This window comes from Ovis canadensis, chromosome X (assembly GCF_042477335.2).
Source record: "Ovis canadensis isolate MfBH-ARS-UI-01 breed Bighorn chromosome X, ARS-UI_OviCan_v2, whole genome shotgun sequence".
In the NCBI taxonomy this organism is placed as follows: domain Eukaryota; kingdom Metazoa; phylum Chordata; class Mammalia; order Artiodactyla; family Bovidae; genus Ovis; species Ovis canadensis.
In genome coordinates this window covers 130369881-130383546 of record NC_091727.1, presented here as the reverse complement: position 1 = coordinate 130383546, position 13666 = coordinate 130369881, and the positions used below count along the sequence as shown (strand labels likewise).

At 35.9% G+C, this 13666-nt stretch overlaps 1 protein-coding gene across 3 annotated transcripts in view; it reads right to left on the bottom strand.

Annotated features, from left to right (window-relative positions):
- Positions 1-13666, bottom strand: part of NUP62CL (nucleoporin 62 C-terminal like) — a 104519-nt gene that overhangs the window by 27278 nt on the left and 63575 nt on the right. For 2 of the 3 annotated variants that reach the window (XM_070292155.1, XM_070292156.1), the window contains exon 9: positions 5717-5783. The exons of the other annotated variant lie outside the window; for it this stretch is intronic. In XM_070292155.1, coding sequence (XP_070148256.1) covers positions 5717-5783 — 67 coding nt within the window. The remainder of the gene's footprint in view (positions 1-5716; positions 5784-13666) is intronic. 3 annotated transcript variants of the gene reach the window in all.

The window sequence follows — 13666 nt, the reverse complement described above, 5'->3', positions numbered from 1 at the left end:
ATTAAAACGCAGAGACATCCCTTTGCTGACAAAGGTCCGTCTAGTCAAATCTATGGTTTTTCCAGTAGTCCTGTACGATGTGAGAGTTGAACCATAAAGAAGGCTGAGTGCTGAAGAACTGAAGCTTTCAAACTGTGGTGCTGGAGAAGACTCATTAGAGTCTTCTGGATGGCAAGGAAATCAAACCAGTCAATCCTAAAGGAAATCAACACTGAATATTCACTGGAAGGACTGATGCTAAAGCTGAACCTCCAATACTCTGGCCACCTGATGAGAAGAGCCAACTCATTGGAAAAGACCCTGATGCTGGGAAAGATTGAGGGCAAGAGGAGAAGGGGATGACAGAGGACAAAATGGTTGGATGGCCTCACCGACTCAATGGACATGAGTTAGAGCAAATTCCAGGAGATAGTGAAGGACAGGGAAGCCTGGCATGCTGCAGTCCATGTGGTTGCAAAGAGTCAGACACGACTTTGCAACTGAACAACAATAGCAGCATATATGTTCAGTGTGCTCAGTCACTCAGTTGTGTCCAACTATTTGTGTCTCATAGACTGTAGCCCGCCAGGCTCCTCTGTCCATGGGATTTTCCAGGCAAGAATACTGGAGTGGGTGCCACTTCCTCATCCAAAGGATCTTCCTGACCCAGGGATCGAAATTGTGTCACCTGTGTCTTCTGCACTGGGCAGGTGGGTTCTTTACCACTGAGCCACCTGGGAAGCCACTCTCTCACTCAAAACTCTTATACTTACCTCTTCCTGGTTTGGGTCCATCAGTGAAGTTCTATGTAATTTAAAGGAAGTTCTATGTAATTTATTTATATAAAGCGTAATGTGTGATTTTCAAATAGCTTTTAAAGATAAACTGATTTTTAAGTTAAATATATAGCACAACAGTTATGTTTCATAGCAGAAAAAAATTCTGTACTGTCACTAAAGATACCAAATCCTAAAAATATTTCCCAGAAATGTTTCAAAATATAGATTTCAGCTTTAAAATATTTTTAAGATAAACCTGCCAGTTAGAGATTTCTGTTTACAATTTTTTAATTTCTATTGTTAACATATGTTTTGGGTTTTTTAAAAACTATTATTTGGATGTGAATAAAGAGATTCATTGAAAAGTTTAACCTTTAAATTTCTTAATCCACAGACCATTTCAGCAGACATGATGCCATTAATTATTAAGAAGTAAAATAAACCACCACCACCACCACCAAAAAAAAAAAAAAAACCCTCTTAGCATAATTAAATCCTGCCACTCTCCATTCTCTGATCATATCTTTTCCTGATATGAAAAAGAAAGGTTTCTTGAGGGAACAGAAAAAAGGAGCCCACAGTATCAAGAATCTCTAGGCTTTTTTCCATTATCATGGCCTCTCCATCTCATTTGAGAACCTGTATGAGCTCTCATTGCCTCTTCAGCTCAACTCAACTTTAGCAGAAAAGTAACTCCAAGTAATCATTACTCTCTATTGTCTTACCTTTTTTTTTTTTTTTTTTACTGTGTTGACTGAAGCTTTACCCAGACCACTAGAATTTACATCCTACCCAAGTACTACCATTATATTTTGAAAACCCATGTCCTCTACTGTTAAGTAAATGATTGGGATTTGTTTTTATATCCAGTCATGCCCACAGAATTGTTTTAAGAGCATACCAATAGAAAGAATACTATTCTGATTATTATTCTGGTCTGAGGTCTGCCACTAATTAACTGTGGGTTCTTAGGGAAGTCGTTTAACCTCTCTGAACCACAGTTCCTTCATTTACATAATACAGTAAGTTCTTGGTAGCACTAACAACCTTAATTTTATTAGTAGGAAAACAGTGGCTGAGAGCCTTGAGATTTCGTTTATGACAAAGAGGATCCCAGCTAAGAGGAAAAAATCATTATAATCTTTCTTTACCTAACTACATTTTGACATCCCCCCAACTCCATCCAAGAAGCACTGCTCACTGTAGGAAAATATGCAACAGACAGGAATACTACTGAGTCAAACTTTGTATGATCTCATTCCTCAGTGTTCTCTGGCCACCCACATGCTTCCACATCACAGCTGTTCTTAACCACTTCTCTAGATAAGTGGTTTTCAATGATAATATGTGGAACTGCCTTCTCTAGACTCAATTTAATAGCTACCTTTTGAACCATATGACCCTTTTGGTCTTTCTCTCCCAACCCATCTCCACCCACAGCAAACTCTGACAACCAGTTCTGTCACTATCATTTACCGACCACCAGTCATGGAACAGGCACTGCTTAAGAAAACTTCAATGTTGCTTCTTTTAATCCTTACAAAAGCCCTAAAAGATAAATATTACTCATTTTTAAAATGAGGAAATAGACTCAGAGAAACTGAGTTACAATTAAGGTCACACAACTATTAAGTGGTAATACCTTGACTTGAGGGCTTCCAGGTGGCATAGTGGTAAAGAATCTGCCTACCAATGCGGGAGATGCAAGAGATGGGGGTTATATCCCTGGGTTGGGAAGATCCCCTGGAGTAGGAAATAGCAACCCACTCCAGTATTCTTGCCTGGAAAATCTCACGGACAGAGGAGCCTGGCAGGTCCATGGGGTCACAAAGAGCTGGACACGACTGAGCATGCACACACACACACCCCTTGACTTGAATCCATATCTATCTGATTCAGAAACCTCTCCCCATCAGGTAATTAATACTAAAGTGAAAATTGCTCAGTCTTATCTGACTCTTTGCGACCCGATGGACTGTACATTCCATGGAATTCTCCAGGCCAGAATACTGGAGTGGGTATACTGAGGTGGGTGGCCTTTCCCTTCTCTGGTGGATCTTCCCAGCCCAGGGATTGAACCCAGGTCTCCCACACTGCAATCCCACAGGTGGATTCTTTACCAGCTGAACCACAAACTAAAGCAATATAGAATTTATCCTCCCTCTGATGATTCAAACCATAGTTTAGAATAAAATAGGACAATTTTCTTTTAACACAGGAAAGAAGGAAGTAAACATGGATGATGACGATATAGGTATATTTGGAAGGGAAAGAAGCAGAAGTTCATGGTTGATGACCTCTATTAATGCAGAGAATGAGGAATATATAAAGCCAAATAAGAAGATCTGTATTATTTTCATACCACATCTTTAAAAATAGTAACTAGCTATTTAGTTTACCAATAGTAAATTGGTTAATTAGCTCCCATTTGTCTCAATTACTGATGTCTCAATATATTCCATATTTAGTCAAAGGTCTATGACAATCATTTCCCACCAGTTTTTACTTTAAATTTATTGAAAAGCTGAGAGAATAGTAAAAGTCACCAATTTAAATACCTTTTTCCTAGGTTAACCCACTGTTACCATTTTGCCACAAATTTTTCCATCTTTTTCTCTTCACAAATGATTTTGGTTGAACCACTTGAAATAAAATTAGTATGCAGCTAATTTTATTCTCTAAATGTAGCATGCAGCTTCTAAGAGTAAAAATATTTTCTTGCATAACCATAATAACACACATAGGAAAATAAAAAATCCCTTAATATTTAATGTGCAGTTCATACTCAGTTTCCCTAAAAGTTCTAAATAATGTCTTCTTGGCTTTGATCCAGTATCTAATCAAAGTTAACATGGTAGACTTGATTGTTATATCTCTTCTAATCTATAACAATCCCCTTAATCTTTTTTGTTTTGAACATTCTAGATACCCATGACTGATTTTTCAAGAGTTGAAGTCAATTATCTTTCAGAATATATTGTCCATAGAATGTCTGATTATCTTCTTATCATTAGATTCAGGTTAAACATTTTTAATAAGAATACTACATATGGGATATTATGCACTTCTCATGTCAGATCAAGAAGTACACAATGTCAATTTATTACAATACTAGTGATATTAAATTTGATCACTTGATGAAAGTGGTACTTGTCAGACAGCACTGTTGCAAAGGTACATTTTCTCCTTTGTAATTTTTAAATAATGGGTAGTTTTAGCATTACTAAGTGGTTTTAGCATTCCTTGATGACCCTTGCCAGAATCAATCAATAAGCCAGGGCTACAAAATGGTAACTTTCTCATTAAATTGTACAATTAAAATGACTGCATATAAATTGAGTACATAAATTATACCTAAATAAACTTAAAAATCACTCAGTAACTTGTAATCTATATTTGATCCATTTCCTGTCTATATATATATATATATATTTATAGATTTGGCCAAGAAATGACTGACAGTTTAAATATAAATGAGGTAGAGTATTCAACATCATGGAAACCTTACTGAAAGTATTCTTTTGAAAATGTTTTAAATGGTGGTTCCCTATTTCTTTTACAATTATTAGCTGTATAATCATTCCTTCTACAATTATTAGCTCCCATGCTTCTATAAAGACTCTTCACTGAATCTCCCATTTCTCTCTGTCTCTGTCTTTTTTGGGAATATCACTATGGTCTCATGAGGTTTTTCTCCCTCAGTGTATTATAATACATCACTGTCATTATTCTTTTTTAATGTTGAAACCTGATTTGGCCAGTATAAGCCCATTAAAGTGCCATCTCGTGTCCTGAATATCTCATTAGTTTTTGAATAATCTTTGTTTTCTGGCATAAAAAGTGCCAAACTCACCCTGTACTTTCCCTGTGTAAGACCTGAGATCAGATATTTCTCTAAGAAGCCTTGGTTCATTTTAATGGTAATGGTATTTAGAAACCAAGATCTAGGTGCTAGATGTGCTCACTGCTATCAGGGTATATCATTGCTTCTTGGCCCTTTCCATGTATAGAAAAAGGGAACAGTAATTTGTACTGATGTTTGCAATTCAAATTTATAACAAAATATGAAAGAAAAATATCTTATTTCTGCTTTATCTTTTAATGAAAATCTTGGTTTCTATTATTAACAAATGTGTGCATTTGCTTTCTACTATATTTATAATGATGGGCTTCCCAGGAGGCACTACCAGCCTACCAATGCTAGGGATGTAAGAGATGTGGGTTTGATCCCTGGTTCAGGAAGATCTCCTGGAGGAGGGTATGGCAATCCACTCCAGTATTCTTGCCTGGAGAATCCCATGGATAAAGGAGCCAGGCGGGCTTCAGTCCATAGGGTTGCAAAGAGTCAGACACGACTGAAGTGACTTAGCAAGCATACACATATTTACAACGGTTGAAATATCATTATACCACATGCATATGTAATATATAGCATCATCCTGAAACTAATGATAAACTTATTAAGAAAGTTTAAGATTTCTTTGAAATTCTTTTTATCATTAAGATTACTTTCTAGAAAGGATGTACCATCAAAAACACAATGTACAAAAGTTATCTGAACTGCATATTTATGTTATAAATTAGTTACACAGGTTTGTTTGGTTTCATTTTGTATTCAGTTTTGGCTTAATTTTAATTTTTGAATATTTAAATTTTTACATGGTCCAGAAGCCAAAACTGTATAAAAAGGCATATCCAGGAAAGTCCTGTTTCCATTTCTACCTCCTCCACCCCATTCCTAAACACCCCCTATTTTCATTAGTTTCTAGTTTATCCTTCCTATGTTTCATTTTATAAAAATAAGCAATTACAGTTCTTCAGAATTAATACAGACATAACATGTGTTAAATAGTACTCTTACAACTGAGCTCTTATTTGAGTGTGGTCATGGTGCACAAAACCTGACCTGTATCACATTTTCTACTTACAGATAACTTGGGGTACAAATAAACTCCCACCTGAAGTATGATTAATCCACTGTAGACAGTCCAAATGAACATTCAGAATTCTGCAGATCCACTGGAGCTAAAAACACACAGGAATGCATTTGAGTAAGTTCTAATGAGGTGGGTGAAACTGGAGCCTATTACACAGAGTGAAGCAAGTCAAAAAGAAAAACAGCAATACATATACTAATGCTTATATATGGAATTTAGAAAGATGGTAACGATGACCCTATATACGAGACAGCAAAAGAGACACAGATGTAAAGAACAGTCTTTTGGACTCTGTGGGAAAAGGCGAGGGTGGGATGATTTAAGAGGGTAGCTTTGAAACGTGTACATTATCATATGTGAAGCGGATCACCAGTCCAGGTTCAATGCATGAGACAGGATGCTCAGGGCTGGTGCACTGGGATGACCCTGGGGGATGGGATAGGGAGGTAGGTGGGAGGGGGGTTCTGGATGGGGAACACATGTGCACCCGAGGCTGATTCATGTTGATGTATGGCAAAACCATCACAATATTGTAAAGTAATTAGCCTCCAATTAAAATAAATAATTTTATATTAAAATAAAATAAAATTTTTGAATGACCAAAAAATAAAATTAAATTTAAAAAACTGTTCTGTAAAGCAATCATCCTTCAACTAAAAAATTAAATTTGAAAAACTGGAAAAACAAACAAACACATAAAAAAACCACAAAGGATTCTTAGATTATGATTATTCTGATATGGTAAACAAAAATAAACATAAAAATGAAATTAGGGAAGTTACTTACATTTCTTCTGATAAGAAATTTACTGAGAATATGCTAAGTATTAATTGCATGGGTTTTTTGCTATTTTATATTTATAATGTTCATATATTAGTTCAATCTATTTCAACTGTCAAGAATTCAATTCCTACAATTCAGCAAAAAAAAACACCTAACTTCTATAGTACAAAAATAAGTAAAGAACCTTAAGAGACATTTGACAAAACAAGAAATTCATATAAAACTCTAAAAATATGACCTTTTATCAACCAAAATAACTTTTTAAATTGAGGTATAATTGATACCTATAACATTTTGTTAGTTTCAGGTATATACAATAATGATTTGATATTCATATATATTATGGAATGACTACCACATTAAGTCTAGTTAACATTCACCATACAGTTACAAAAATTTTTTTCTTGTGATAAAGGCTTTTCCAATCCATTCTTTTAGCAATTTTCAAATATGTAATACAGTATTATTAACTATAGTTACCATGGTTTTTTCATTTTGTAACTAGAAGTTTGTACCTTTTGACTCCCTTCAGCCATTTTGCCCATCACTCACCTCCATCCTCTGGCAATCACCAATCTGTTCCGGGTATGTATGAGCTTGGTTTAGTTTTAGTTTTTTTGTTTTCAAATTCCATATATAAGCGAGATTGTATGGTATTTGTCAAAGAGTCGGACACGACTGAACGACTGAACTGAACTGAACTGAACTGACTTATTTTACTTTGCATAGTGCTCTCAAGGTCCATTTATGTTATTGCAAACAGCAAGATTTCCAAATCATCAATTTTTAATAAATGGTACTATTCAGTTGTCAAGTGTGTGTGGAAAATAGGTACATTCATACACAGCCTATGATAATATAAACTGACCCAGCCCTTCAAAATGTAAATTTTTGCAATATATATCTAAGTCATATATATATCAAACTATGATATATATCAAAAAATATATATTATATAAACATCAGAAGTCTGACATATATGTATATATATCAAATATTTATATTTATAAATATATATCAAACCCTGAGCTATCAGGGTTTCCCTGGTAGCTCAGTTGGTAAAGAATCTGCCTGCAATGAGAGAGACCCCAGTTCAATTCCTGGGTCGGGAAGATCCTCTGGAGAAGGGACAGGCTATCTACTCCAGTATTCTGGCTTAGAGAATTCAGTCCATGGGGTCACAAAGAATAAGACATGATTGAGTGACTTTCATATCAAAGTCTTACCTTTTAACTCAGTATACTCTACTTCTAGAAATCTGACCAGAAGAAATAATGAAATCTAAACATACACCAGGTTAATTTCATAATAGTAAAATTTTGCAACAATATCTCCATCAATAAAAAATGATTGAAGTCATCTCTAATGCAGTTATTATAAGCATATTTTCAAAGAATGGTTAAAATTTGGGGAAAATACCATGAAAGAATATTAAATGAAGACAGAATCCAAAACCTTATATAGATGTGTTTCCAATACTATTTAAAAGAAAATTAGTATTTTTACCTGTATAGCAAAAATACTTGAAAGAAATATACTAATATATTAGCAGAATACTGGTAACACAGGGGATTTAATTTTCTTTACAGATTCTCATATTTTCTAAGCTTAACACATTGAATAAGCATATGTATTTATTTTGTAACAAAAATACTAATCCTTTTAAAAATGTTAGAATACTTTTGACAAATAGACAAATATTCTGGCAAAGTCCAGGATAATATTGAAAAACAAGGAGAAACGAAAATGTTACCACACTTAAGTGGTATGTAATAAAAATAACAGATTTACTGTATATTAATATAACAAACAGAAATAAAATTTGTAGCAGGACCAATGAAATTTTATAAAAATCTATGGCTGAATATCATATACCATAATATAGACTTGTTTAATAAAAATTCCAAAAAGTAAGTGGTCTTTCCTATGTCCCCCTGAAAATGGTAAAAATAAACAAGTAAATCCCGTCACTGTGAATATTGTTGAACATACTTGCTTATTTTTCTACCCTAGGGTATTGGCCTACAGTAATAAGGTTTTGTTGATCTGGTTACAATTAATTATCTACAAGAATTTTATTGTTCAGCAAATGTTTTCTCTGCTTCCTGTCCAGTGATTTATGCTATCTGAGAAAAGAGATGAATTGTTGCTGATTTCTTGCTTCTTTTGTTCTGCTATCAAGAAGCAATTATCCTTGCATTCACTCATCTTAAACATCTCAATCACTCTTGCCAGGAAAAACAGAAATGCAAGACTCAAATCATTTACTCCCTACTACTAAAACAAAATAAAACAATCCAAGGCTTAGTAGAGATAAAGGATAAGGATAAGATTACAGTTTCCTTTCACATACTCTGTTTAGAACACTTATCTTACATTAATTCAAGATAGAGAGAAGACATCAGCTCTGCCTTCTGTCTAAATCTATATGTATTTATTTATGCATCAAAGTTCTATGACAAAACAATCTTGAATTTTGGAATCACAATGGTGATCTAATCTTTCACTAAAAAGAAAGTCTATAATGTTAACTCTTGCAGGAAGATGGTAGCATGTGCAAACTCAGACTAATTTATATTTGTTTTTGTTCAATTTTAGATTCACTTGAAGTAGAGAATAGAAAATTTTTATAGTTGGAGCAAAATTCAAGATCATTAAGTCCACCCTTGACATTCTACAAAAGGGTCCAAGACTTAGATTATTCAAATCCAAGACTTGAATAAAATTCTAGTGTTTTCTCATCCCTCCCTCCCCACAGCACGACTGAACAAGTAAGCCTAAAATAGTGTCCACCACTGCCCCCTTGTGTCAGGGCGGAAATTAGACACCGAAGAGACCAGCAAACAGAAGCTAAAACTGAGGGAACCTCCTTGGAAGTGACAGGAGCAATAGATTAAAACCCTGTAATTTTTTAAGGAATCTCCACACTGTTCTCCATAGTGGCTCTACTAGTTTGCATTCCCACCAACAGTGTAGGAGGGCTCCCTTTTCTCCACACCCTCTCCAGCATTTATTGCTTACAGATTTTTGGATCGCAGACATTCTGACTGGTGTGAAGTGGTACCTCATTGTGGTTTTGATTTGCATTTCTCTAATAATGAGTGATGTTGGGCATCTTTTCATGTGTTTGTTAGCCATCTATATGTCTTCTTTGGAGAAATGTCTATTTAGTTCTTTGGCCCATTTTTTGATTGAGTCGTTTATTTTTCTGGAATTGAGCTACATAAGTTGCTTGTATATTTTTGAGATTAGATGTTTGTCAGTTGCTTCATTTACTATTATTTTCTCCCATTCAGAAGGCTATCTTTTCACGTTGCTTATATTTTCCTTTGTTGTGCAGAAGCTTTTAATTTTAATTAGATCCCATTTGTTTACTTTTGCTTTTATTTCCAGAATTCTGGGAGGTGGGTCACAGAGGATCCTGCTGTGATGTATGTTGGAGAGTTTTTTGCCTATGTTCTCCTCTAGGAGTTTTATAGTTTCTGGTCTTACATTTAGATCTTTAATCCATTTTGAGTTTCTTTTTGTGTGTGGTGTTAGAAAGTGATCTAGTTTCATTCTTTTACAAGTGGTTGACCAGTTTTCCCAGCACCACTTGTTAAAGAAATTGTCTTTACTCCATTGTATATTCTTGCCTCCTTTGTCAAAGATAAGGTGTCCATATGTGTGTGGATTTATCTCTGGGCTTTCTATTTTGTTCCATTGATCTATATTACACTGTTGGTGGGAATGCAAACTAGTACAGCCACTATGGAGAACAGTGTGGAGATTCCTTAAAAAATTGCAAATAGAATTGCCTTATGACCCAACAATCCCACTGCTGGGCATACACACCGAGGAAACCAGAATTGAAAGAGACACATGTACCCCAATGTTCATCACAACACTGTTTATAATAGCCAGGACATGGAAACAACCTAGATGTCCATCAGCAGATGAATGGATAAGAAAGCTGTGGTACATATACACAATGGAGTATTACTCAGCCATTAAAAAGAATACGTTTGAATCAGTTCTGATGAGATGGATGAAACTGGAGCCGATTATACAGAGTGAAGTAAGCCAGAAGGAAAAACACCAATACAGTATACTAACACATATATATGGCATTTAGAAAGATGGCAATGATGACCCTATATGCAAGACAGCAAAACACAGATGTGTATAGCGGACTTTTGGACTCAGAGGGAGAGGGAGAGGGTGGGATGATTTGGGAGAATGGCATTGAAACATGTATACTATCAGGTAAGAATCGAATCGCCAGTCTATGTCCGATGCAGGATACAGCATGCTTGGGGCTGGTGCATGGGAATGACCCAGAGAGATGTTATGGGGAGGGAGGTGGGAGGGGGGTTCATGTTTGGGATCGCATGTACACCTGTGCAGATTCATGTCAATGTATGGCAAAACCAATACAGTATTTTAAAGTAAAATAAAGTAAAAATAAAAATTAAAAAAAAAAAAACAACCCTGTAGTTAGTACTGACTACATAGGAAGGGGCCTATGGATCTTGAGAAATATAAGACAGATAAAGGAACTATCCGAAAATGAACTGACCTCACACTGCCCACAACAACACCAGAGAAAGTCCTAGATATATTTTTACTATTTTTACTATCATTCTTTAATTTTCAGTTTTTTAAAAGTTTTTTTTATTTTTAAGTCCTCTATTACTCTTTTAATTTTCATTTTTATAACCTACTGTTACTTTGCAAAAAAAAGAGACCCTATTTTTTAAAGCAAACTTCACATATATATATTATAATTTTTGTGACTTTGTTTTATTTTTTGTTAATATTGTATTTTTGAAAATCCAACTTCTACTCTAGACTTTTAATCTTGGCTTTTTGGTATTTGTTATCAATTCTGTACCTTTAAGAACCCCATCTTCAGTACCCATTTTTACTTGGGAGTGACATTACTAGCTTGACTGTGCTCTCCCCCTTTGGACTCTCCTTTTTCTCCACCAGGTCGCCTCTATCTCCTCCCTCCCCCTTCTCTTCTCTACCCAACTCTGTGAATCTCTTTGTGTGTGCCGGACGGTGGAGAACACTTAGGGAACTGATTACTGGCTGGATCTGTCTCTCTCCTTTTGATTCCCCCCTTATCCTCCTGGTCACCTCTGTCTCCTTCCTCCCTCTTCTCTTCTCTGTATAACTCCGTGAACATCTCTGAGCAGTCCAGACGGTGGAGTGCACATAAGGAAGTGATTGCTGGCTAGCTTGCTCTCTCCTCTTTTGATTCCACCTCATCTCATTCAGGTCACCTCTACCTCCCTCCTTCCTCTTCTCTTCTCCATGTAACTTTGTGAACCTCTCTGGGTGTCTCTCACTGTGGAGAAACTTTTCATCTTTAACCTAGATGTTTTATCAATGGTGCTATATAGATGGAGAAGTCTTGAGGCTACTGTAAGAATAAGACTGAAAACCAGAAGCAGGAGGCTTAATTCCAAATCCTGAGAATACCAGAGAACTCCTGACTCCAGGGAACATTAATCGACAGGAGCTCATCAAACACCGCCATACCTACACTGAAACCAAGCACCACCCAAGGGCCAACAAGTTCCAGAGCAAGACATACCATGCAAATTCTCCAGCAACATAGGAACACAGCCCTGAGCTTCAATATACAAGCTGCCCAAAGTCACTCCAAACCCATTGACATCTCATAACTCATTACTGGACACTTCATTGCACTCCAGAGAGAAGAAATCCAGCTCCATCAACCAGAACAGCGAAACAAGCTTCCCTAACCAGGAAACCTTGACAAGCCACCCGTACAACCCCACTCACAGCAAGGAAACTCCACAATAAAGAGAACTCCATAAACTGCCACAATACAGAAAGGCCACCCCAAACACAGCAATATAAACAAGATGAAGAGACAGAGGAATACCCAGCAGGTAAAGGAACAGGATAAATGCCCACCAAACCAAACAAAAGAGGAAGAAATAGGGAATCTACCAAATAAAGAATTCCGAATAACAATAGTGAAAATGATCCAAAATCTTGAAAACAAAATGGAATCACAGATAAACAGCCTGGAGACAAGGATTGAGAAGATGCAAGAAACATTTAACAAGGACCTAGAAGAAATAAAAAAGTCAATATATAATGAATAATACAATAAATGGGATCAAAAACACTCTGGGGGAACAAACAGTAGAATAATGGAGGCAGAAGATAGGATTTAGTGAGGTAGAAGATAGAATGGTAGAAATAAATGAATCAGAGAGAAAAAAAGAAAAACGAATTAAAAGAAATGAGGACAATCTCAGAGACCTCTGGGACAATGTTAAATGCCCCAACATTCAAATCATAGGAGTCCCAGAAGAAGAAGACAAAAAGAAAGACCGTGAGAAAATACTTGAGGAGATAATAGTTGAAAACTTCTCTAAAATGGGGAAGGAAATTATCATCCAAGTCCAAGAAACCCAGAGAGTCCCAAACAGGATAAACCCAAGGTGAAACACCCCAAGACACATATTAATCAAATTAACAAACATCAAACACAAAGAACAAATATTAAAATATTAGAACAAATATTAAAAGTAGCAAGGGAAAAACAACAAATAACACACAAGGGGATTCCCATAAGGATAACAGCTGATCTTTCAATAGAAACTCTTCAGGGAGTTCCCAGGAGGGAATGGCAAGACATACTTAAAGTGATGAAAGAAAATAACCTACGGCCCAGATTACTCTACCCAGCAAGGATCTCATTCAAAGATGAAGGAGAAATCAAAAGCTTTACAGACAAGCAAAAGCTGAGAGAATTCAGCACCACCAAACCAGCTCTCCAACAAATGCTAAAGGATCTTCTCTAGACAGGAATCACAGAAAGGGTGTATAAACTCAAGCCCAAAACAACAAAGTAAATGGCAACGGGATCATACTTATCAACAATTATCTTAAATGTAAATGGGTTGAATGCCCCAACCAAAAGACAAAGACTGGCTGAATGGATACAAAACCAAGACCCCTATATATGTTGTCTACAAGAGACCCACCTCAAAACAGGGGACACATACAGACTGGAAGTGAAGGGCTGGAAAAATATTCTACACAAATAGAGACCAAAAGATAGCAGGAGTAGCAATACTCATATCAGATAAAATAGACTTTAAAACAAAGGCTGTGTAAAGAGACAAAGAAGGACACTACATAATGATCAAAGGATCAATCCAA